This window comes from Scaptodrosophila lebanonensis, unplaced genomic scaffold (assembly GCF_003285725.1).
Source record: "Scaptodrosophila lebanonensis strain 11010-0011.00,11010-0021.00 unplaced genomic scaffold, SlebRS2 tig00000303-arrow-arrow-pilon, whole genome shotgun sequence".
NCBI lineage: Eukaryota > Metazoa > Arthropoda > Insecta > Diptera > Drosophilidae > Scaptodrosophila > Scaptodrosophila lebanonensis.
In genome coordinates this window covers 78062-105070 of record NW_022060641.1, presented here as the reverse complement: position 1 = coordinate 105070, position 27009 = coordinate 78062, and the positions used below count along the sequence as shown (strand labels likewise).

Genomic DNA, 27009 nt, shown 5'->3' with positions numbered 1-27009 from the left:
CGACTTTGAAATACTCTGTACAAATGTTTACAATAATTATAGAAATTAAAAAATTTAGAGAATTAAAAAAAAAATGTTGATCGATTTTACTTCTCTTGGTATTCGAACTCACGTAAAGGGTGAATAATTGCACATTTACATAGCAATTGCGTCTATGTGAGTGTATGGATATCTATGCGCGCCTATTCGTGTCTGTGTGAACATGTTTTCAGGCAACCAAAGCACCAGCATCAACAACATCTGCGGGAAGCGCTTGGGCAGCAAATATATTTATGGCTATAACTTTTTGTGAAATAATACAAACTCGTATAGCGTACACATATAAGGCATCTTTGTCCAAAATTTGGTGTCTATCTCCTATAGTCTCTGAGATCCAGGTGACGGACATGGCTATATCGACTCGGCTTGTCATGCTGATCAAGAATATATATACTTTGTGGGGTCTTCCACGCCTTCTTCTGTGTGTTCCATGTACACTCGCATAAAACTAATATACCCTTGTACCCTTTGGGTACAGGGTATACAAATTACAGTTAACATCCAAAATGGAACATTTTACTGTGACACAGTCAATTTGGCATACAATTTTCTCAGTAACTGTAATTATTCAAAACAAACAATCTCGGTGCAACCCTACACTACAAGCATCTTTTTTGAAATACACCATATTTGCTTAGATAATAACGTTGCACAGCATAAGCTCGGCATTTCTGGCCGAATCAATACTGAAGATCCGCGACGGATAATTAAACTAATTAATTAAACTATGCAAAAAATACAGTTCTATTTTCTACCAGAAACATAAAAAACCTCTCCTTCACAAATTCAATGAAACATAAAATCAAAACCTCAGATTATGCCCCTATCTACACCAAGTCTTATAGATACCCTTATATTCACAAGGAGGATGTAAAAAGACAAATAGACAGTTTATTAAAACCAGGCATAATTCGTTCCAGTTTTTCCCCTTGGAGCAGTCCAGTCTGGATTGAACCAAAAAAAGCCGACTTAAGTGGAAAACAGAAATGGCGACTTATAGTAAATTAACGTATAATTGGAAGCATAAATACTGAGCCAGCAAAGTCGGACAAGACCTGCTAGTGTATGTATATGTTTGTATATATACAGTGGACCATCAAACACTGTTGTTTAATTGTATTAAATTGGTAATAATAAATGAAATTTTTAAAACGACAAGCAACAACGGCAAATGCAACTCATTGCAAAGGCAAAATGCCAATATTTTACAGTTACCGTCGCTAGGCATCGACTGAGTAAACGATAGTAAAGCAGAAACCGAATAACGGAGCTACGCATATTCTTCTTCGCATTGCGGGCAGATGTGCATACGTACATATGTATGTATGTATGTACATACTATGTATATGATTTGTTCTAATTGATCGCAATAAATTAAAAGATGTATCGATAGTATCAGTGGATTCAACTATTGAAAGTTTTACTCTAGCAAATGGAGATGGGCATTGTCAGTGCTTTTTGATCGTGGCCCATCGCTGCACGGCATTGACACGAGTGCTGTGTTTCGAGTTCGTGCGTGATCGCATTGGCACGAAAAGACGCAAATGTGAATTTAAAATTAGGATATACTCCCCCTTTTTGCACATAGTCTATCTTAAAACGTTATGCTATCTCTATGCATATCAAACAGTTTATCCTGACTGATTGGTGATCGACGCAAAGCTGGGAAGCTGAAATTTGGACTCAAGTATTCTTTCATAGTATCCATCATAGTGTAGGAGCAGAAGAAAGGCTTTTGGAAAACTCGAGATCCAAAGGGGAGAAAACGAGCTTAAAAATATTAGCTATAGTGGTCATGTGTGTGCACGTTTAACGAAATATTTTGGCAAGAAAAAAATGTAACGGACTACTGAACAATTTTTTGTCAAGAACAGAAAATGTTGATGTAAATACCTTAAATGGCTTCGTACTGGTAACTAATAAGGTGAAATCATATGGGTAGGTCATGCACGCACAAAATAAATACAATTTGAAACATTATATTTAGCCGGGTAAAGACGGGCAATACCTGCTAGTAGAAGCATATAAACACGCATAGATACGATTCTAATGTAATTGGATGCTGTTGATGCATGTGCCGAATATTTTATATTTAATTTAGTTAATTAATAATGGCATACGGAAACATAGTCATCAACGGGATGTAATTACCAAATTACGAAATTCCAAGAAGTACGGGAGTTATTGAAAATCGTGATTAGCGGAAGAGTGGAGGGGTGCATCAGAAAAAATTAAAAAATTTTATTTGCCTACGGCTTAGGGGAATCTGGATACCCAATTTCGTAATTCTAGCTCTTGTATCTTCTGAGATCCTTTCGTTCATACAAATGGACAGACGGGCGGATATGGATTTCGGCATGTCACTCTGATCGAGATTATATATACTTTGTGGAGTCTTCCATGCCTTCTTTTCTGTGTTACATATATTCGCACAAAACTGGTGTACCCTTTCACCCTTTGGGTACAGGGTATAATAAGATAACATACTATGAAACTAGTTGAATTGAACAACAGACATATAGAAACACGATTGTTCGGTAATTGCTAATAAAACTTGATCTAACCTAAGAATTTATATGCTTAGGAGCTTTATTCTAGCTCTCATACATATAGAGACGGTTGGGTATAATTGTATACCTTTTTGGTACTTAGCTATAAAATAGGACAAATATTTTTACTCCACTTGGGGGCTTAGGGCTTCTACAAGAACTTCCATCTAATTCCTGCAGTCTATTGCCAGTGCTGGGGCTGCCACCTGTCGCTGCCGGGGAGAGGCATCTTGGGGGAGTTACTGTGGTGTTGTCCAGATAGCATGGATGTTTTTTTTTTTGTGGTTAAATGACCACGACGTTGAAGTATATGCGCCTTTAGGAGAGTTTTTCGAGAGAGTTTTTTCGGGTCATGCTCTCGCCATGATTGGGGCTCGAACCCACGAGCTCTTGTTGTGTGCGCGTGCACTATCCACTACGCCACCGAGGCCCCCAATATAAATATCCATATTCTCCCCATAAGCAAAACAATTCGTGTTTTTTTTTTTTGAATTTCTATAGCGTTTACTGCTTGTACTGCTTAAATGTGTTTTATGAGTCTTTGTGGCTGCTCCGAAGTCAACATTTCTACGTTTCCAAACACGAGTTTTACTGCAATGAAAGCGATATTTTCGAAAACAGGCAAAGGAGACTTATTAATTATCAATCTGCGTACTTTTGTTAAGACGTTGACATTGTTAGCTGCTTGCTCAGGTGTGCACTGCGATAGTAATACTCCCAAAACACAATTACTTTTGTTATACATTCCTGCTAAATAGACCCACACAATACACTGGACAACACGAACACACATATAAATATGGCTTAGAAATTTATTCTACATACCTTGATCTTTATTTTCCAGAGTTATATTTTTATTTCTACTCAAATGGAATAATTTTTATAATAAGCGAAAGTTAGCAAAAAGTTTCCACCGATTTGCAAATGCCAGGGCTTTCACCGATCAGCTGAGTTAATGAGCGTGCCAAATTAACAGGGTTGCAACAAAGCTCAAAACAAAGATTTATTCTAATTGAGATGTCTATTTATTAAATTTTACTTATATTCCAAAAATATTTTCATACCAGAGTGCATGCAACGAGCGGTATATTGGCAAATTCAGCCTGCAGTTTATTTACATACTTACATACATATAACCACCCCGGTTAGCGGCCAACACCTACTCATTATAGGGCACAAAGAAAAATCAACTAAAGCACCAACCATATTATATGTATGTATTTCAATTACCATTATAACAAAATTAAAAAAAAAAAAAGAAGAAACTTCCTTTCTCGAACCTAGGAGAATCTGGATACCAGCTTTGGTTATGCCAGCTTTTATTGTTTTAGAAATCCTTGCGTTCATCCAGATGGGCAGACGGACGGACATGTGTAGATCGATTTGTTTCGTCATGCTGATTAAGTATATGTATATGTATATACTTTGTACCCTTTTTACCCTACGGGTACAGGGTATAAAAAGACTTAAATATTTGATTATCGTAGACCCACGACATAGCTACAGCTCCATATGTAGGCAGCTCTTAAAATATATTCCAGAAGAGAGGCACAAACAAGAAAGGAATGCTAAAGTCGAGCAGGCTCAACTCTTAAATACCCTGTACCACCCCACAAAAAAGAAATTAAATTAATTTAATTAATTAACTAAATTAAATATAAAATATTCCATGCATGCATACATACATTTACATTTACATCAGAATCGTGCCTTATGCGTGTTTGTGTACTTGTACATATGTATGTATGTGTGCATTGGGCCTGGTTATATGGCTATAACTTTTTTTCCAATCATTCTATCATAATGAAACTTGGTATACGGATATATAATCACTAACTTAATGACTACCAAATGTTAGTTCAAAATTCCAAGAATTACGGGAGTTATAGAAAATCGTTAATAGGGGGGAAGTGGGGGGGTGGATCAGAAAAAATTAACAAACTTGTCCTTTCTCGGGCTCAGGAGAATCTGTATACCAAGTTTGGTTATTCTAGCTCTTATACTTTCGGAGATCCTTGCGTTCATACAGACGGACAGACAGACGGACATGGCTATATCGATTCGGCTTGTCATGCTGATCAAGAATATATATACTTTGTGGGGTCTACCAAGCCTCCTTCTGTGTGTTCCATGTGCACTCGCACAAAACTAATATACCCTTGTACCCTTTGGGTACAGGGTATAAAAAGATTAGTTCCATATATAAGTTTTGTTAAATTAATAAATTTTAAATATACCATAGAATATTTTTATAAAATTGTATATCACATGATATTTTTGATAAATTAATCTAAAACCTTGCAAATTATTACATACATGGTGCAATTTAAATCCACCCAGACCACGTCAAAACATTTAAAGTGATTTGGAGTTGGTACTTAAGGAGCATACGCATTGTTGCGTTGTGTGAAAATACAGGCTTAGCAAGCATTCCTATTGTTGTGAGCGACAGCGAGAGCAAATTCAACAATTTAAGTATGCATTCCACATTCCTAAGCTAAAGTTAAAGACGCATGAGGGGTTGATGTCGATACTACGCGCTATTGGCCAGTCTCCTTTGGGAGGGTTGGTGTCTTACATACTTTCATCCTCGCCCCATCTCTTTTAAACAAATATGAAAATGACTCGTACAACTAGTATGAGTGAGACGACAGTCTATTTTTGTGGGCATTTACTATTGCGTGAACCAAAACCGCGCTTCAACAACTGCTGCCACATATTACAAGCCGCACCGTTCTCTATGCTGTTATTGGTCGATTTAAGTAAAACGAAAAAGCAATATTTTCATGTTTGTTTTGTTCAGCAAAGTATGTATGCCGGTACCAAACACAGTACAGAGTCATCGTTAATAGGAAAAACTTATTCGAGGGCTATCCAGAAGCTATCTGAGGAGTACTCGTCAGTACTGTTCAGACCTCTTATTTCATTTGACGGAATCGTGTCGAGTGGATATTCATAATAAATTCACTGACGTGGGTTTATATGTGCTTAAATTTACATACATATATTGTTTTCAAGAAATAAAATTCAGGTGCATTATAAACACGGGCTGTTTAGCTTAATATTTAATATTCTATGAAATGTTTCTTGTTTAACAAATACTCGTATACAAGTACATAACACGAGCTTAATCAATAACGTCGCTTTTTAAGCAACGGTGCAACATTTGGAGTCCCGAATATTCCTTGTATCATGTATGTGTTTATCGATTAATATCTTCATGACTTAGTAAATATTACATATGTATGTAAATACATGCTTCCATTTAGATTCAATTTTATGGCTAATATCCTAATTTAGATTTTTTTAAAGTGTTATCGTAATACATACAAATATTATCACAATATAATATTGGAAGAAAAATGAGAAAGGGAATCATGTTTTAAGAAATGAAATATGTTTTTATCAAACAGTGATATTGTTGAATAATTCATTAAACATATATAACTCGTGCTTGTTTTTGCGGCTGGTTAATAATAAGTTGATACCTTTGGAGTAGGTAAAGTTACTTAACTACATTCATGAATTGCCAGTAAAAATCGCGTATCTGTTTGCTGAAGATTTCCTTTGAGGGTGCAAAATGAAATGTTCTTTCACTCTTACGCGGCATAGCGGTATATTGAAAATTCCTTTAATATATTTTGAATATCTGGGTGGCTCAAACATAAATTAGTATTCTGGTAATTCTGCAAAACAAACCATCAAAGAGAAATTAAAACTGGACCAAATGCTTTGTAGCACTTGACATAGAGTGATTTTTATACCGATGGCCCCTAGACCATCTTTATCAAATACATAATAAGGACATATGTATATAATTTCTAATAGATATGGTCGGCGTACGAAGTTTGGTGACCTCCTTCGTCCTGTTGCATAAATTTGGAGCTTAGACTTTCTAGTGTACATTTCAGGCACAAATTCGAATGGCACGTTCTTCCATATAAGGCATTTATTTCTAATGCTTGTTCAACATTGTTCTAATTCACAGTCAGATATATCACAACTACAATAGTTACGAGTATATTTAATGAAAGAAAATTGAAACAACTAAATAATACAATGCAATACATTTTTATACCCTGTACCCGTAGGGTAAAAAGGGTATATTAGGTTTGTGCAAAGTATGTAACATGCAGAAGGAAGCATCTCCGACCCCATAAAGTATATATATTCTGAATCAGCATGACGAGAGAAATCGATCTAGGCATGTCCGTCCGTCTGTCCGTCCGTCCGTCCGTCTGGATGAACGCGAGGATCTCAGAAACTATAAAAGCTAGAATAACCAAAGTTGGCATCCAGATTCTCCTAGGTCCGAGAAAGGACGAGTTTATTTTATTTTTTTGAATTTTCCCCCCCTTCCCACGCTACAGAATTTCGTCAATAGCGTCCACATTTCAAATGCTACCTAAACCAAACTTTGCACACATAATTTATATATAATTGTCTACTGTTTACCCTACGGGTACAATTTTATTCAATTCGGTCAATTCTAAGAAAAGTTATTAGCGAAACAAATTCTCGCCAGTACAACCTCCCCAAACTGCAGCAACAAGTTCGCTCTTCTTCTTCCTCTTTTTGCTGCTGCTATGGGCGCATATAACTCAGTGACGAAAGTTTACCTGGGTACAGGGTATTACACTGTCGGGCTTGCTCGACTGTAGCGTTCTCTCTTGTTATTAACACACTTGTGTATTTGTCGACTATTGTGGTAATAATGAATTGTAGCGATAAACGGAAAAGTTTTACAGCAGTTAGTTTGAATTGCGGTATAGATAATAAATTATTAATCTGTTTATTTTTCAGTTTTATAAAAATAGAAAACATCATAGAGATTATCTTGTTTTGTTAGGTTGTTATGGTAGTAAGATAGTACGGAAGATATTGCTAAATTCTTAATTTTAAATTAAAAAATAAAATAAAATGTAAAAAAATACAAACCTATAATAATCTTTTTTCGTTGTTTTCATTTGCGTAGGGTTTTAATTTATGCTTTTTTGTGCAATGCAGAGCTAATCCAAACAGCAACTGCAGGCAGAGCAAGGGCAGAGATTACATTTATTGCTATATCCATTTATGGTTGTATATCCATTAGAAGTCAGTAAGATTTCATGGAATTCGAATCATCTTGGATACATTAAATGTGATAAATAAGTGAAAAGACCGAATAATAAATACATATTTTTATGGCGATGATATTTATGAGAACATTTTAAAGAGAAAAGCTGTAGTGTGCGCAGCCTAAATTAAATGAACAAATGAGAATTCAGTCAAACATATTGCATAAAACGATCGCGATTCGCGAAGGATTAAAATAAAACAAGTAAAAAAGCTAAATTCGGGTGTCCCGACTTTGAAATATTCTGTACATATGTTTACAATAATTATAGAAAATAAAAAAAATTAAGAAAATTAAAAAAAAAAAATTTGGATCTATTTTACCTCTCTCGGTATTCGAACTCACGTAAAGGGTGTATAATTGCACATATACAAAACAATTGCTCCTTTGTGAGTGTATGAATGCATATGCGCATCTATTCGTGTCTGTATAAACATGTTTGCAGTCAACCAAACAGCAACATCAACATCAGCTGCGAGCAGCGCTTGGGCAGAAAATATATTTATGGCTATAACTTCTTGTTAAATCGGTCTATCATAGTGAAACTTGGCATAGGGACGTATATTAACGAACTGGGGATATTTGCAATTTGAGTTCGAAATTCCAAGAATTACAGAAGTTACGAGTTGCATGGGAGAGGGAGGAGGTAGGCAAATTCCAAAATACACATTTTCTGCGTATTCACATAAGGCATATTGGACTAAAATTTTGTGTTCCTAGATCTTATAGTCTCCGAGATATAGGCGAATTTATGAATGGATATTCTTGATCAGCATGACTATACGAGTCGATCGAGCCCTGACTGTCTGTCTGCCTGCCTGTCCGTATGAACACCTGGATCTCAGAGACTATAAGAGCTAGAGACACAAAATTTTGCACAAATATGCCTTATATCTGTACGCTGTGCAAGTTTGTTTTATTTTTTTATTTTTCACCCACTAGTGATTATGAGACTGTATGCTAAATGTCATCATGATAGGCCGATTTAACAGGAAGTTATAGCCATATATGTATGTATGACCAAGTAGTGCCCGCAGCTGTTGTACAAAAGTGGTGGACAAAAGTGATGGACAAAAGTATTTTGACATTAGAAAAATAAGATTGTTATGGAGATTTTTTATGATTTATTGAGTTCACAAATTTTAATGACTTTTTAATTTATAAAGAATATATTAAACTTCTTAAATTCAAAAATTTTTTTTTCATATTACAGTTTCGAAACTAAAGTCCATCTTGCATAACTGTTGGTGGACAAAAGTATTTTGACATTTCAATGTTGGTTAACTAAATGAGGGAAAAAGTTAATATTGGTAAAAAATAACAAAAATATTATTAAAAATTAAACCCTCCTTTCTTATCATTGACGGAAATATTTGTCCTTATTCATTGTTACATCATTTGGTATCAAATCGCCCAAGCCATTGAAGCACATGCACCCCAAGAACATAACCAATCCTCCACCATGTAATGCCCATTCGCCCCTGGGCCTAATTTCTTGGCAAATATTCTTTGGCAACGTGCAATAAATCTTTTCCTTCGATCCATGATATTCAAAAGAGCTTTCATTGTCCATAATACTTGTTCCCGAAACGATTGCGACTTGTTTATTGGAATTTGGCGAATATTAACCTTTTTAGATTATTTTTTGTTGGAATTAAAGGAATTGGACGAGCTATACATATATGCAAAAAATCCCTTAGCCGTATTTGGATAGTTTTTCTACTTATTGATATTTTATGGTGCTTCTTGAGCTCACTCGACATTGCTTTTGCTGTATTCATCACGTTTTCCTTAAGTTTTCTCAATATTATGCGGCCTTCTCTAAGCTTTGTTTTGCGTGGTTTTCCCGATCTGAGCTTATTTTTGAAGGTATAATTCTTCTTCTCTTTGTTAATTTGTAATAAATTGATTGTATAGGTATGTTCTATTATTTTCTAAGGTATTCTACAGAAATATTTGCTTTATACTTAGTGACCCTTTCACTTCTAATTAATTCACTTTTCTCATCAGTTAAACAAAGCATTGAACTAAATTAATGTTATTGTTGTAAGAAAAACAAGAAAGGAATGCTAAAGTCAAGCAGGCTCAACTCTTAAATACCCTGTGCCACCCCTCAAAAAAATAAATAAATTAAATTTAATTAGTAAATTTAATTAAATTAATTTAATTAATTAACAAAATTAAATACAAAATATTCCATGCATACATTTACATCACAATCGTGTCTATGCATGTTTGTGTACTTGTACATATGTATGTATGTGTGCATTGGGCCTGGTTATATGGCTATAACTTTCTTTCTAATCATACTATCATTATAAAACTTGGTATACTGATATATAATCACTAATCACACATGTGACTACCAAATTTTAGTTCAAAATTCCAAGAATTACGGGAGTTATAGAAAATCGGTAATAGGGGGGGGGGGGGGGGGAGTGGGGGTGCACTGGGAAAAATTAACAAACTCGTCAGGAGAATATGTATACCAAGTTTGGTTATTCTAGCTCTTATACTTTCTGAGATCCTTGCGTTCATACAGACGGACATGGCTCCTCCTTCTGTGTGTTCCATGTACACTCGCACAAAACTAATATACCCTTTGGGTACAGGGTATTACAAAATATTTATATCTAGTAATGTAATGTGCAGCACATGGGGTCAGACAGACTTTAATTAAATTTAATTAAATTAATTAAATTCGAAACATGAAGTTAGAGACTTGAAATTAAAATGGTACTGATACTTGTAATTACATTTATAAGAACTGTGTTAAGTTTTGGACTGATCCGACCACGCCCATTCCTACCGCCCATATAAGACACAGATGTCACTTGTTTTTCAACTAATGTGTGTTTGTGTATTATTATTTTTCTAAATCACACTTATATTTATTAGTTTAGTTTAGCATTAGTTTAGCTACTGGATATGATAAGGGCAATATCAAACATGAATCCTTAATTATATTTTTATAGCCCAAAGGGTAAAAGGTTATACAAGTATTAGTTTTGTGCGAATGTATATAACATACAGAAAGAGGTGTGGCAGACCCAACAAAGTATATATATATCATTAATAATTATTAATCAGTATGACAAGACGAGTCGATATAGCCCTTTCCGTCTATCTGTCTGTCCGTCCGTATTAACGCAAGGATCTCAGTAAGAATAACCAAAGGTTCCCCTAAGCACTAGGCAGATCGAGTTTGTTAATTTTTCCGATGCACCCTCCACTCCCCCGCTATTAGTGATTTTCCATATCTCCTGTAATTCTTGCCATTTCGAACTCAAGTTTAATAGTCACATCTAGTTAGTGATTGTGTGTCCGTATGTTTTATCATAATAGGTCAATTCTGAAGAAAGTTATAGCCATAAATAAAATCGCTGCCCATGCTCTGCTTGCAGCTCTGCCTGCAGATGTTGTTGTTGTTGCTGCTTTGGTTCAACTTTGTGCTGCATAGATACACGCATATAAACACGCATAGGCACGTGATGTGCGATGATGTTTGAACATAGACATGTCTTCTATGTATGTATTAAATAATTTTTTTTTTACTTAAACTTAATTTATTTATTCAATTTTTTAAAATAATTTAATTTTTTTTAATTATATTTTTTTAATTTTCCTTTTTTGTGGAGAGTACAGGCTATTTTACTGTCGGGCTTACTCGACTGTAGCGTTCTCTCTTGTTATATTTTGAAAAACGTTGAATGCCAATTTGTAGATATAGTTATGTTGATTACGGATACCAAATTTGAAATCGATCGGACAACATTAATAACTCTAACTTTCTATTTGAAAAATATTGAAAATATTTTAAAAGCCCAAGACAAATTTAAAACAAGAGAGAACGCTACAGTCGAGCAAGCCCGACAGTGTAATACCCTGTACCCAGGTAAACTTCCGTCACTGAGTTATATGCGCCCATAGCAGCAGCAAAAAGAGGAAGAAGAAGAGCGAACTTGTTGCTGCAGTTTGGGGAGGTTGTACTGGCGAGAATCGACCGAATTGAATAAAATTTTGAACAACAGTAGACAATTATATATAAATTATGTGTGCAAAGTTTGGTTTAGGTAGCATTTGAAATGTGGACGCTATTGACGAAATTCTGTAGCGGGGGAAGGGGGGGGGGAAATTAAAAAAAATAAAATAAACTCGTCCTTACTCGGACCCAGGAGAATCTGGATGCCAACTTTGGTTATTCTAGCTTTTATAGTTTCTGAGATCCTCGCGTTCATCCAGACGGACAGACGGACAGACAGACGGACGGACATGTCTAGATCGATTTTTCTCGTCATGCTGATCAAGAATATATATACTTTATGGGGTCGGAGATGCTTCCTTCTGTATGTTACATACTTTGCACAAACCTAATATACCCTTTTTACCCTACGGGTACAGGGTATAAAAATCGAGTTTGCAGCTTGTATTCTTTGTATTCTTTTATAGATTATAAAAATCAAATTTGAAGTTCATCGGTGAAAAACTGAAACAAACAAACTCATTTTCCTCCTTCAGCCCAAATTTCAGCTTTTTAGCTCTTACCATTTGGGCCATTTTGCGCCCCTACATTTTTATACTCTGTACATGAAATGTACAAGAGTATATTAAGTTTGCGGGAGCTGAAAAATGTAACAGGCAGAAGGAGGCGTGGCAGACTCCACAAAGTACCCCACTTCCCCCTATGGGGGTTTTCCCGATTCTCCATTCGTATAATCGCCTATATCTCTGAGACTATAAGACCTAGGGACACCAAATTTTAGTCCAAGATCCCTTATGTGAATACGTAGAAAATGTGTATTTCCCTCCCCCCTCTTCCCCACAATTCTTGGAATATCGAACTCAAATTGCAAATACCTCCAGTTAGTTATTATGTGTCCGTATGCCAAGTTTCACTATAATAGACCGATTTAACAAGAAGTTAAAGCCATAAATATATTTGCTGCTCAAGCGCTGCCCAACCGCTGCCCGCAGCTGTTGTTGATACTGGTGCTTTGGTTGACTGCAAACATGCTTAGCTTTTTTACTTGTTTATATTTTAATTTTAGGTCATTTTGTTTCAATGCTCTTCTATGCTTTTTCGTTGTAGGAATTAACTCTGAACTGGGCAAGCCATAACATAAATCGGTTCGTATGTCAGGCACAACTTTAATAAATATTTCAGCCAACGATCGAAGAAGTTTTGGTGAGCGCCACAGTCAAGGAGAAACCAGTTTAATTACTGAATTAAATGGAGAAAATTTGGTTATGAGCTTACCTTCAAAAGATATAACTTCAATTTCTCAGAATCATCAATTGGAACCATTAATAAAACTAAACTCAAACGAGACGTCTACACAAAACACGGTTCACGCTGCAACCGCTGTTGCGGTTGCACATCATCATCATAATTTGTCTAATATCCATCATCTCCAAAGCTTGCATAGCCAACACCAGAACTCTCTGTTTAATAACAATCACTCAACGCCATTTAGTGTGACAGATATTTTAAGTCCAATAGAGGAATCATATCGCAAACTGGAATTAAACGGAAATCCGCCATCACCATTTCGGTAAGAAACTCAAAAATTGTTTATTACTTTCGGAAGTGGTTCATTTTTGTGAAATGTATTATTTAAAGTACCTTTAAATCGGTTACCGAATTTGTACCCCATACTGCTTTTAAATTGAACTCACTGTATGATTGAAAATGGCAACCAACACAAAAAAGTTATTAAATTTTTCTTCTAGCTTGATTTCTTCCAGTAGGTAATTATTTTATTATTTCTTTCAATAGGATTGTTGTGACATTTAGTTAGTTTGAAAGTCGAGTCAAATCCGTCGGTGTGATCGGAAAACATTTTTAAACTGTAATACAACAAGTAATTCCCACTACAATACAATGATTATCGGACTATTTGTTTTGCAGTAGATAAATAAATATTACTCGATTTTTAAAAATTGTGCTATCAGAAGGTGTTAAAGGCAATTTTTTATATAGCATAAATTTGTATACGTAGATTATATACTATATGTATATTCTTAATCATTGTGATGAAACGAATCAAAATACACATATTGAAGTGTCCGCCCCTCTATATTAATGAATACCTGAACTTGGGGAAACGGCCGAACCGATAGTATCCGCGATTGGTATGTGGAAACTTATTAAGGAAAGTATTTAACATGTTATCGACAAATAAACTAAAAGATAATTTACAGCTCTACAAAAAGTTATAGCTAAGGGGGCTATAGAATTGTAGTATTCTCACGAAAAACAAAATTGCATAATACAAATGAATTTTTATATTCAATTTATGAATACCTGGACTTGGGGAATCGGCTGAACCGATAGTATCCTCGATTGTGAAAAACTTATTAAGGAAAGTATTTAACACGGTATCGACAAATAAACTAAAAGATAATTTACAGCTCTACAAAAAGATATAGCTAAGGGGGCTATAGAATTGTAGTATTCTCACAAAAAACAAAATTGCATTATACTTGTACAAATGAATTTTTATATTCAATTTATTGTTTTAATATTTTAAATCAAATATAAACATTCAAAACAATATTCAGTCTTTGTTATTAAAGTGCGTCAGGTTGATTCTAGCGGTTGAGTCGCTTAAATTCTAATTTTTTTTTGACCGAATATAATGTCAAATTATTTTCAGTAGAGCAAAAGACATTAAAAATAGGGAACAACTAAATTCAAAATAATATAATAAAATAATGAGTATTTTTTCTTAAAGATAATAGAAACGGTAAACTCAGATACAAATTGGAGAACTTCAAGTTCTACATTTTACTATAATATTTACTTATTATATTTAACTACAAATTTAAAATAGTATTCGCCTTTTATCAGTCGCAAACCGGTTTAACACGTTTTGAATAAATGTATCCTGATTTTGGACTACCCATTTCCGGTGTACGCCTAACAGACATAGGCCTGGTGGTTAAAAAAAATGTTTAAAATGTGATAAAGAAATAATACAAAATGTATTACATACCGTTCAATCGAGACTCTCCCATGGTTGAGTGTAGCCATGTCTTTACTCTTCTTAAAGTACTGAAAGATCTTTCAATTGTTGCTGTCGTACAAGGCAGGGACATAGCAATACTCAAAGCGGTTTTAATACCAAAGCAAAGCACCGATCTCGAGCAAACTTACAATAACAAAATACACGCAGTGTTGTCGCCAGCCAGACGCACAAGTAGATCGATGCAATAACAAAATACACACAGTGTGTGTACTGATGATCGATTTGCAATACCCGCTGACGGTCACTTATGCACTGACATTCAAAGTGTATTGACAAATTATAAATTATAGTGTTTCAGTAAAACTTTTATGATTTTCGTCAAGTTATTTACTTATAATCTTACTTATATTTGATTTAAAACTGAACAATGGCTAATGAAATTAATATTTCCGAGATTGAGACGCGGTATTTTTTTGCCAGCACTTATGTGTGCGAAGCTGCATTTTCAAACATTAAATATATTAAAAATGTTTATAAGAATAAATTAAGTGACATGAATTTATCAGATTTATTACGAATTGCTTTAAGTGAAGAGGAAATATTCTCATAACCCAAACGGTAGTTTTTGTTGTAGGACTCCCAAACTAAAATTTCGTGCCCACCGCTGATTTAAACTGTTCAACATTAGGCTTAAGCATATTTTCAGGATGGAGCAAAAGTAAAGAGAACGCAGGATTTTTTTCTTCACAGAATCTATTTTTTAAAGCTGTGCAAAGCGAGTCAACATACGGCATATAAATTCACCTTTTCCAATATTCTGAGGGTGTTGACGAAGGATGATTTTGTCTTTGGTTCTGTCGTGCAAGTATTTTTGGTATAGTTACATCTGCACCAATTTGGCTTGCAATTTTATCTGCAATATGTAAAATATTTTCTATTTTTATACTCTGTACATGAAATGTACAGAAGTATATTAGGTTTGCGGGAGCTGAAAAATGTAACAGGCAGAAGGAGGCGTGGCAGACCCCACAAAGTATATATATTCTTGATCAGTATGACGAGACGAGTCGTCTGTCCGTCCGTATGAGCACCTGGATCTCAGAGACTATAAGAGACAGAGACACCAAATTTTGCTTATGTGTAATATTATCATTTGGTAATATTATGTCCACTGGTGTATCATTTAGGAATGCATTTGCCTCCATTGCCGCTCCAATATAGCATTGGGTCAATGGATGACTTTTGCACATTTCATGCATATGATTATACCGGGTGAATGGTTTTCTTACGAAAGATCCCAGAACCCCTTTATAATTTACTAGCAGGTATTGCCCGTCTTAACCCGGCTCAATATGTTTCCAATTGTATTTATTTTGTGTGTGCATAACCTACCCATATGTTTTCACCTTATAAGTTACCAGTAGGAAGGCATTTAAGGTATTTAAATGAACATTTTCTGTTCTTGACAAAAAATTGTTCAGTAGTCCGTTACATTTTTGTTCTTGACAAACTATTTCGTTAAACGAACATGACCACTATAACTAATATTTTTTAAAGCTCGTTTACCCCCCTTTGGAGCTAGAATTTTCCAAAAGCCTTTCTTAGTGTGCTCCTACACTATGATGGATACTATGAAACGATACTTGAGTCCAAATTTAAATTCACAATTGAGTCTTTTCGTGTCATATTGAGTCAATACGGCCACGCACAAACTCGGAATATGAAACACGGCACTCGTGTCAATGCCGTGCAGCGATGAGCCACGATCAAAAAGCACTGGCACCGATACCATCAAAATATCGAAGTTTGAATGCAATAAGCAGAATATTTAAATAATGAAATCGAATTATTTATTGAGATCAATAAGAACAAATCATATACATACATTAATACATCTGCCCGCAATGCGAAGCAGAATATGCGTAGCTCCGTTATTCGGTTTCTGCTTTACTATCGCTTACGCAGTCGTTGCCTAGCGACGGTAACTGTAACATTTTGGCGTTTTGCCTTTGTAATTAACATTAAATGGTCAAAACGAAAGAAGAAGAGCGAGCTAATGACTTGCAGTTGTTGTTGTTTTTAGAGCATTATTTTTTTTTACAATCAAACAACTGTGTTCGATTGCCCAATGTATACATTAATACGAATGTACATACATGCTATATTCATACACAGGCATACATACATACATACATATGTATGTTTCTCTTTACTTTTTCAACCGTACGTAGAGAACCGCACACATAGACACGAACTGTTGCTTGTTGTGTGTGTGAGTGTGTATGTGATGTCCCCAACTATTTGATATTTGTTGTTGCTGCATAAAGTTATTAATGAAAACACTAATGCCAAATGCACTAAACAAAGAAAAAATTACTTTTAAAAATGTTATATAATTTTCAATTAATTAACATTTCTTGCTCTGTCAGTGCAAGACGAATGTACATACATACATATGTAGATACATATGTACATACATAGATGTGCACATACATATGTATCTATGGACATTCACACATTAGTGTCTCACATTTTGCTTTGGCTATTTCAATCGTTTGCACGCAACTACACGAACAGCTGTTTGTATGTGTGTGTATGTATACTTAGTTGTCCCCAACTGTTTGATATTTTGTATTGTTTGTTCTGCCTGCTTTTGTAAAATGCATATTTTGAAAATCCTTGAATGCAATGTTGTAGATTTAGTTACGTAGATTACATTACCCAAATTTTAAATCGATCGGACTAAATTTATAACACAAACTTTTCATTTGAAATAGTGAATAAATATTAAAACCCCAATAATTCAAGCTCCAACCGAAAATCCGACTATGCAGTTTTGTTTGTATTCTTTAATTGATTTTAGAAACTAAGTTTTAAGTCGATCGGTTGAAAAATGCGGATTTTTCAAACAAACTTTGGAGCTACTTTTCCCCCCTTTGGAGCTCGAATTTTCCAAAATCCCTTCTTAGTGCGCATCTACACCATGATAGGATACTTGAGCCCAAATTTCAGCATCCTAGCTTTTACCGTTTGGGCTGTGGGCTGTTGACGCGGTTTGCTTTTGTGCCCCAAAAAAAAAATATCAAAAAACCAAGTATACAGTTTTTCTTGGAATTGTTCTGAGAGTATACAAACTAAGTTTAAAGTTAATCAGATGAAAACTGTAGATTTTTCATACAAACGTTGGAGCCTGTTTTCCCCCCTTTGGAGCTCGAGTTTTCCAAAAGCCCTTCTTAGTGGGGACCTAGACTGTGAAAGGATACTTGAGTCCAAATTTCAGCTTCCTAGCCTTTACCGTTTGGGCTGTGCGTTGATCACCAATCAGTCAGTCAGTCAGGACAAACTGTTTTATATATATAGATAAGTACGCAGTACAAGCATGGAGCACCTTTAACTTTTTTAGAATATGCCAACCACGGTGTGTACATTTCAAGCCAACGTGGCAAAAATTTTCTATTTGGAGATACTGCATCTGCCTCAAAATCTAGCCCTGTCTGTCTGTCCGTATGAACACCTGGATCTCAGAGACTATAGGTAGAGACACCAAACTAGGTAGAGACACCAAACATTACACAAAGATGCGTTATATGTGTACGCTGTGCAAGATTGTTTTATTTTTTTGATTTCCTATGGGGGTTTTCACGATTTTCAATTCGTATAATCGCCTATATCTCGGAGACAATAAGACGTATGGACATCAAATTTTAGTCCCAGATGCCTTATGTGAATACGCAGAAAATGTGTATTTTGGAATTTCCCTCCCTCCCCCCTCTCCCATGCAAATCGCGATTTTCTCTCACTCCCGTAATTCTTAGAATTTCGAACTAAAATTTTGGAAATACCCCCGGTTAGTTATTATGTGTACGTATGCCAAGTTTCACTATGATAGACCGATTTAACAAGAAGTTATAGCCATAAATATATTTGCTGCTGCAGCGGTGCCCGCGCCTGTTGTTGATGGTGGTGCTTTGGTTGACTGAGAACATGCTTACACAGACACGAATAGACGCGCATAAACATACATACACTCACATTGACGCAATTTTTTGTATATGTGCAATTATACACCCTTTACGTGAGTCCAAATACCAAAAGAGGTGAAATCGATCCAAAAATTTTTATACCCTGTACCCGTAGGGTAAAAAGGGTATATTAGGTCTGTGAAAAGTATGTAACATGAAGAAGAAAGCATCTCCGACCCCATAAAGTATATATATTCCGAATCAGCATGATCAGAGAAATCGATCTAGACATGTCCGTCCGTCTGTCCGTCCGTCTGTCCGTCCGTCTGTCCGTCTGTCCGTCCGTCTGTCCGTCCGTCTGTCCGTCTGGATGAACGCAAGGATCTCAGAAACTATAAAAGCTAGAATAACCAAACTTGGCATCCAGATTCTCCTAGAAAGAACGAGTTTATTTTTATTTTTTAATTTTCCCCTCCTTCCCCCGCTACAGAATTTCGTCAATAGCGTCCACATTTCAAATGCTACCTAAACCAAACTTTGCACACATAATTTATATATAATTATCTACTGTTGTTTAAAATTTTATTCAATTCGGTCAATTCTAAGAAAAGTTATTAGCGAAACAAATTCTCGCCAGTACAACCCCCCCAAACTGCAGCAACAAGTTCGCTCTTCTTCTTCCTCTTTTTGCTACTGCTATGGGCTCATATAACTCAGTGACGGCAGTTTACCTGGGTACAGGGTATTACACTGTCGGGCTTGCTCGACTGTAGCGTTCTCTCTTGTTTTTATTCTCTTACTTTTTTTAATTTCTATATTTATTCTAAACATATGTACAGAGTATTTCAAAGTTGGGACACCCGACTTTAGCTTTTTTACTTGTTTTTTTTTCATTTTTTTTATTTTCTATAATTATTGTAAACATATGTACAGAGTATTTCAAAGTCGGGACACCCGACTTTAGCTTTTTTACATGCTTTTTAGTGTGTGTGTTAAAAGTTTGATATAAGATACTATTTTTAGGTATTTAAAAAATTCTCTTGTGTTCTGATATATTTGGTTCAATATACTCCATAGAATTTAAAAAAATTTATTGTATTAAACTATTCGGCTCACTGACGAGAACACAACAAGTATCTATATATATAAAACAGTTTGTCCTGACTGACTGATTGGTGATCAACGCACAGCCCAAACGGTAAAAGCTAGGAAGCTGAAATTTTGACTCAAGTATGTAGGCTGGCGATAGAAGGGATTTTGGAAAATTCGAGCTCCAAAGTTTGTATGAAAAATCTACAATTTACATCTGATGAACTTCAAACTTAGTTTGTATACTTCACTAAAAATTCCAAGAAAAACTGCATACTTGGTTTTTTCTTGGGGCCTGAAATGTGTGAGTTTTCCTGTAAAAAAAATGTTGGGGCACAAGAGGAAACCGCGTCAACAACCCACAGCCCAAACGGTAAGAGCTAGAAAGCTCAAATTTGGGGTCAAGTATCCTATTATAGTGTAGGTGCGCACTAAGAAGGGATTTTGGAAATTTCGAGCTCCAAAGGGGGGAAAACGAGCTCCAAAGTTTGTTTGAAAATTCTTCAGTTTTCCACCAATCAACAAATACAAACAAAACTGCACACTCGGATTTTCGAAATTTGTGGTGGAGCTTGAATTATTGGGGTTTTAATATTTATTCACCTTTTCGTTGTACACATATGTACACATCTATGTATGTATGTATGTTCATTCGTCTTGCACTGACAGAGCAAGAAATGTTAATTAATAAAAAATTATTTACGTTTTAAAAGTAATTTTTTCTTTGTTTAGTACATTTCACATTAGGGTTTTCATTAGTAACTTTATGCAGCAACAACAAATTACAAAGAACGCAAATATCAAATAGTTGGGAACATCATATACACACACTCACACACAGAGCAAGCAACAGTTCGTGTCTATGTATGCGGCTCTCTACGTACTGTTGAAAAAGTAAAGAGAAACATGCATGCATATGTACATACAAGTACATATGTATGTATGTATACATTGGACAATCTTGCAACAAGTGTTTGATTGCAATAAATAATGTTCTATGGTTTTAAGTCAAATTTTTAAAACGAAAAACAACAACAACTGCAAGTCATTGGCTCGCGCTTCTTCTTTCGTTTTAATCATTTACGCCTGTTAATTTCAAAGGCAAAATGCCAAAAGTTTACAGTTACCGTCGCTAGGCAACGACTGCGTAAGCGATAGTAAAGCAGAAACCGCGTTGCGGGCAGATGTACATATGTATGTTTGTATATGATTTGTTCTAATTGATCTCAATAAATTATAACATGTTATTATTTAAATTTTCTGTTAATTGCATTCAAACTTCGATGGAATTACTGATTGTATCGACGGATTCAACTATGGATAGTTTTGATGCTCTAGCACATAGAGCACCCGCACATGCCAATCTCTAGCATCTAAGCTGATCGCATATTTACAGCGACTTACCGTTTTAGTGTTAGCTAACAACGCTACAAATGTATTCTGAACTAATCTTAGAGTCATTTACCGTTAAGCCTATTTTGTGAGTGTATTCATGCGATTAACAAAAGCAGAAACACAACTTTTACATTCACAACAATCATATTTGGAATTGAAGACACAAATTAGTATTGAATTAAAAAATTTAATGCATACTTATATATGTATGTATAGTATGTATGTATGTATATAGGCGGATAACGCCTGCATGAAAAATTTAAATGTATGTACATATCAGCGTTGCCGAACGCTCCAATTTTGGCGAGACGTCCCGATTTATACATCAAAAATAAATGTCCCGCGTCGGACTTTTCGGGGATAACTCGACCGTGCGTACAACGTGCTGAGGAAGCACACAGTTAAGTCAGGGCTGGCATTCCGCCCGGTGTGTAACGAAGATATGTACATATGTATGTACATATGTACGTATAACCATACATAGTACTTATTGTACTATATTTGCTATTTGGGAAATGAACTCTTTAAAAAACTTTAGAGAGCGTCGAAAGAAGAAAATCATATAGTAAATAAACTTATAATTATAAGCACATTTTACTTAGCCCAGCAAAGACGGGCAAGACCTGGTAGTAAATTATAAATATATACACATGCTAGTCACAATTTGAATATATGTACACGTATGTATATACTAGCTATAAGCATATATCATGTTTTTTTTATAAAGGTATGACTTTTAATGAAAATGCAAAAACACGTTTCGCTAGCTCTGATTATATTACTTCTTATTACTTATTATTATTCTCATGCCATTAGGTAGCAGATGATCAATTTCTTTTGCACACAATATTGTTGGCTCTCTTTGAAGTAGTAAAGGCCAGTCTTATAATATCGATACCATCAAATTTGAATAATTTCATCCAAATTATCCATTCAAGAATCGGTAATATTGACATCTTACACATGGACTACGGAGAGAGGGATGCGACGTAGCAAAAGTGTTATGGTGGCAAAATGCATAATCCCTTCGACAATGGACGTTTTCGGCTAATGCTTACATGTAGTTGCAAAAAGTCAATACAAATGAAGTTGCGGCCTAGACCCTAATTGCCATTTGAACATGATCGAGTGGAGGGTTTTTAAGTTACTGATGAGCGGATGTGGGGTTGAATTTATGCACGTAACGGCCTAGCCAGCTTTTCGGTAAAGGGGGGGAGAGGCGAGGGGTCAGCTACAATTCAGTAATTGACGTGCTTATAAACACGCCGTAAATTGTCGCTTTTCTGGTATATTTTTTGCAGAAGGCAGCTGCCTTTGTTACGATCAAATTATATGTATGTCGAGGGTCCCGACTTTGAAATACTCTGTACATATGCTTAGAATAATTATAGAAATTAAAAAATTAAGAGAATTAAAAAGAAAATATGATCGATTTTACCTCTCTTGGTATTTTAACTCACGTAAAGGGTGTATAATTGCACATTTTCATAGCAATTGTGTCTATGTGAGTGTATACGAATGGGAAATCAGGAAAACCCCCATAGGGGGGAAGCAGGGGGAAAATCAAAAAAATAAAACAAAATTGCATAGCGTACACACATAGCGCATCTTTGTGCAAGGTTTGGTGCCTCTACCTCTTATAGTCTCTGAGATCCAGGTGTTCATATGGACAGACAGACAGGGCTAGATCGACTCGTCTCGTCATGCTGATCAAGAATATATATACTTTGTGGGGTCTGCCACGCCTCCTTCTGCCTGTTACATTTTCAGCTCCCGCAAACCTAATATACTCTTGTACATTTCATGTACAGAGTGTAAAAAAAACTCTTGTAGTCCTTTGAGGCGTCTATATACCAAGTTTGGTTAATATGCACTCAACCGTTTCCGAAATCCAGGCGTTCATCAAGACAGATGGACATGTCTAAGTCCATTCGTCTATTGATTGTGATTAAGAATATACACGTATGTTTATAGTTGCTGGGGTCGGAGATGCCTCCTTCTGCCCATTACATACTTTGCACAAACCTAGATTAAACTAGTAAAAAAGCTAAAGTCGGGTGTCTCGACTTTGAAATACTCTGTACATATGTTAAGAATAATTATAGAAATTAAAAAAGTAAGAGAATAAACAAAAAAAAATTTGATCGATTTTACCTCTATTGGTATTCGAACTCACGTAAAGGGTGTATAATTGCACATATACAAAGCAATTGCGTCTATGTGAGTGTATGTATGTATATGCTCGTATATTCGTGTCTGAGTAAACATGTTAGCAGTCAACCAAACAGCAACATCAGCAACAACCGCGGGCAGCGCTTGAGCAGCGCTGCTGCAGCAAATATATTTATGGCTATAACTTATTGTTAAATCGGTCTATCATAGTGAAACTTGGCGGAAACGGACACATAATTACTAACTGGGGGTATTTACAAAATTTTAGTTGGAAATTCCAAGAATTACGGGAGTTAGAGAAAACGGGATTTGCGGGGGAGAGGGGGAGGGAGGGAAATTCCAAAATATACATTTTCTGCGTATTCTCATAAGGCATCTGTGACTAAAATTTGGTGTCCGTAGATTTTATAGTCTCTTAGATATAGGCGATTATACGAATGGAAAATCGGGAAAACCCCCATAGGGGGGAAGTGGGGGGAAAATCAAAAAATAAAACAAACTTGCACAGCGTACACATATAACAAAATTTGGTGTCTCTAGCTCTTATAGTCTCTGAGATCCAGGTGTTCATACGGACAGACGGACAGACAGACAGACAGGGCTAGATCGACTCGTCTCGTCATGCTGATCAAGAATATATACACTTTGTGGGGTCTGCCACGCCTCCTTCTGCCTGTTACATTTTCAGCTCCCGCAAACCTAATATACTCTTGTACATTTTATGTAGAGAGTATTTCAAGTAAAAAAGCTAAAGTCGACTTTGTCCCGACTTTGAAATACTCTGTACATATGTGTAGAATAATTATGCGTGTATGTGTGTGCCTGTGCAAAGCATTAACAACAACAGCAGCTGCGGGTACTGCTTGGTCATATATACATATATGGCTATAACTTGGGGGAGGAAATAAAACTCTTGTACATTGCATGTACAGAGTATAACAATTTTTCGTGTTTCTTCTGGGGTTAAATTTAACATGACAATTTTCGATTGTACAAGTAGTTATACTTTCGATTTATTCTTCTTAGATCTAACTCAAGTGGCAGCAGTATCAATTCGCCAGGCACCCTCAGTACTTCAACTATGGCAAATCCATATGCCATGGGTTCGTTATATCACAGTCCTGGAGTACAAAGCTATTGTGGCCCAACAGATAATTTGTCGTTGGCTGGACACTATACCGATATGAGAAGCTCAGCGTCATGGTATGGGTCAACGGCCAATGATCCAAGATTCGCAAGTAAGTAAATCAAAGCATTTAATCAGTTATGAATCTACAAACCTTAGTGCTATAGTTGTATAGAATTTAGAAACATTTTAATTAACATTTCTTTCAGTTCAGTTAAGAGGAATTACAGTACATTATACATACAGTACAACAGACACATGTCCATTACTATGAGATGCGGCAATGTCAAATAAATAATAACTAACATATATATATATGTACTCTTGTACATTTCATGTACAGAGTGTAAAAAAAAACTCTTGTAGTCCTATGAGGCGTCTATATACCAAGTTTGGTTAATATGCACTCAACCGTTTCCGAAATCCAGGCGTTCATCAAGACAGATGGACATGTCTAAGTCCATTCGTCTATTGTCATTATTTGTCAAAATAGTTCTAAAATAAGTGAACAAAGTACTAACAAATAATGAGATGCGGCAATGTCAAATAAATAATAACTAACAAGTATAAAAGCTAAAGTCGGATGTCCCGACTATGAAATACTCTGTACATATGTTTACAATAATTATCGAAAATAAAAACAAGTAAAAAAGCTAAAGTCGGGTGTCCCGACTTTGAAATACTCTGTACATATGTTTACAATAATTATAGAAAATAAAAAAAATTAAGAAACTTAAAAAAAAAAACAAATTTTGATCGATTTTACCTTTCCCGGTATTCGAACTTACGTAAATGGAGTATAATTGCACATTTACATAGCAATTGCGTCTGTGTGAGTGTATGAATGCCTATGCGCATCTATTCGTGTCTGTGTAAACATGTGTGCAGTCAACCAAAGCACCAGCATCAACAACAGTCGCGGGCAGCGCTTGAGCAGCGCTGCAGCAGCAAATATATTTATGGCTATAACTTCTTGTTAAATCGGTCTATCATAGTTTCATTATGATAGGGTTATTAGAAAGAAAGTTATAGCCATATAACCAGGTCCAATGCACACATACATACATACATATGTACAAGTACACCAACACGAATAGACACGATTCTGATGTATAGTAAATGTAAATGTATGTATGCATGCATGGAATATTTTATATTTAATTTAATTAATAAATTAAATTTTTTTAAATAATTTTTATACCCTGTACCCAAAGGGTGAAAGGGTATACTAGTTTTGTGCGAATGTATGTAACAGGCAGAAGGAGGCGTGGCAGACCCCACAAAGTATATATATTCTTGATCAGGGTGACAAGCCGAGTCGATATAGCCATGTCCGTCCGTCTGTATGAGCGCAAGGATCTCAGAAGGTACAAGAGCTAGAATTACCAAACTTGGTATCCAGGTTCCCCCAAGACCTAGGCAGGTGAAGTTTGTTTTTTTATTCCGATATACCCCCACTCCCCCGCTATTAGTGATTTGCGTAACTCCCGTAGTTCTTGGAATTTCGAATTCAATTTTGGTAATTACATCCAACTTGGGATTATGTGTCCGTATGCCAAGTTTCATCATGATAGCTCAATGTTGAAGGAAGTTATAGCCATAAATAACATCGCTGCCCACGCTCTGCTTGTAGCGCTGCCGGCAGCGCTGCCCGCAGCTGTTTTTGTTGTTGCTGATTGGGTTCAACTTTGTGCTGCATACATACACGCATATACACAAGCAGAGATGTCTGCGTGTACATCTCTGATGTAAATGTATGCTGTTGAAACTGTACATGAACATGTCTTTAATTTAATTAAATAATTAAATTAATATTATTTTTTTTTAATTATTAAAAAAATTTTTTCATTTTTTTCCTTTTTGGTGGGAGGTACAGGGTATTTAAGAGTTGAGCTTGCTCGACTTTAGCATTCCTTTCTTGTTTTAATACTCTGTACATAAAATGTACAAGAGTATATTAGGTTTGCGGGAGCTGAAAATGTAACAGGCAGAGGCGTGGCAGACCCCACAAAGTATATATATTATTGATCAGGATGATAAGCCGAGTCGATCTAGCCATGTCCGTCTGTCCGTCCGTCTGCCCGCAGTGCTGACAGCAGCTGTTGTTGTTGTTGCTGCTTTGGTTCAACTTTGTGCTGCATACATACACGCATATAAACACGCATAGACACGTGATGTAAATGTATGCTGTTGAAACTGTATATGAACATGTCTTTCATTTAATTAAATAATTTAATTAATATAATTTTTGTAAATTAATGAAAAACATTTTTTGTTTCCTTTTTCCTTTTTGGTGGGAGGTAGAGGGTAATTAAGAATTGAGCTCGCTCGACTTTAGCATTCCTGTCTTGTTTTAATTGTGCAAAACTGAGAATATGTATAATGGTGAAATAATTAAATATCAGGAATATTATGTACATAAAAAGCGGAATTTATAAAAATCTTGTAGTAGATCTCATGGGTAGAAAGAAATAATTACAAATAAAAGGAATATGAAAAACTAGCAGGTATTGCCCGTCTTAACCCGGCTCAATATGTTTCCAATTGTATTTATTTTGTGTGTGCATAACCTACCCATATGTTTTCACCTTAT

The 27009-nt window shown here is 35.6% G+C and overlaps 1 protein-coding gene across 2 annotated transcripts in view; it reads left to right on the top strand.

The window, feature by feature from the left end:
• The first annotated feature begins 5651 nt into the window (after window positions 1–5651).
• LOC115630078 (thyroid transcription factor 1) overlaps window positions 5652–27009 on the top strand; it is a 66877-nt gene continuing 45519 nt past the window's right edge. The window contains exons 1-3 of one of the 2 annotated variants that reach the window (XM_030526702.1): window positions 5652–5782; window positions 12794–12831; window positions 24317–24528. In XM_030526702.1, coding sequence (XP_030382562.1) covers window positions 24372–24528 — 157 coding nt within the window. In that variant the 5' untranslated portion in view covers window positions 5652–5782; window positions 12794–12831; window positions 24317–24371. Of the gene's footprint in view, window positions 5783–12793; window positions 13257–24316; window positions 24529–27009 lie in introns of both variants that reach the window. The other variant, XM_030526701.1, reaches the window with a different exon arrangement.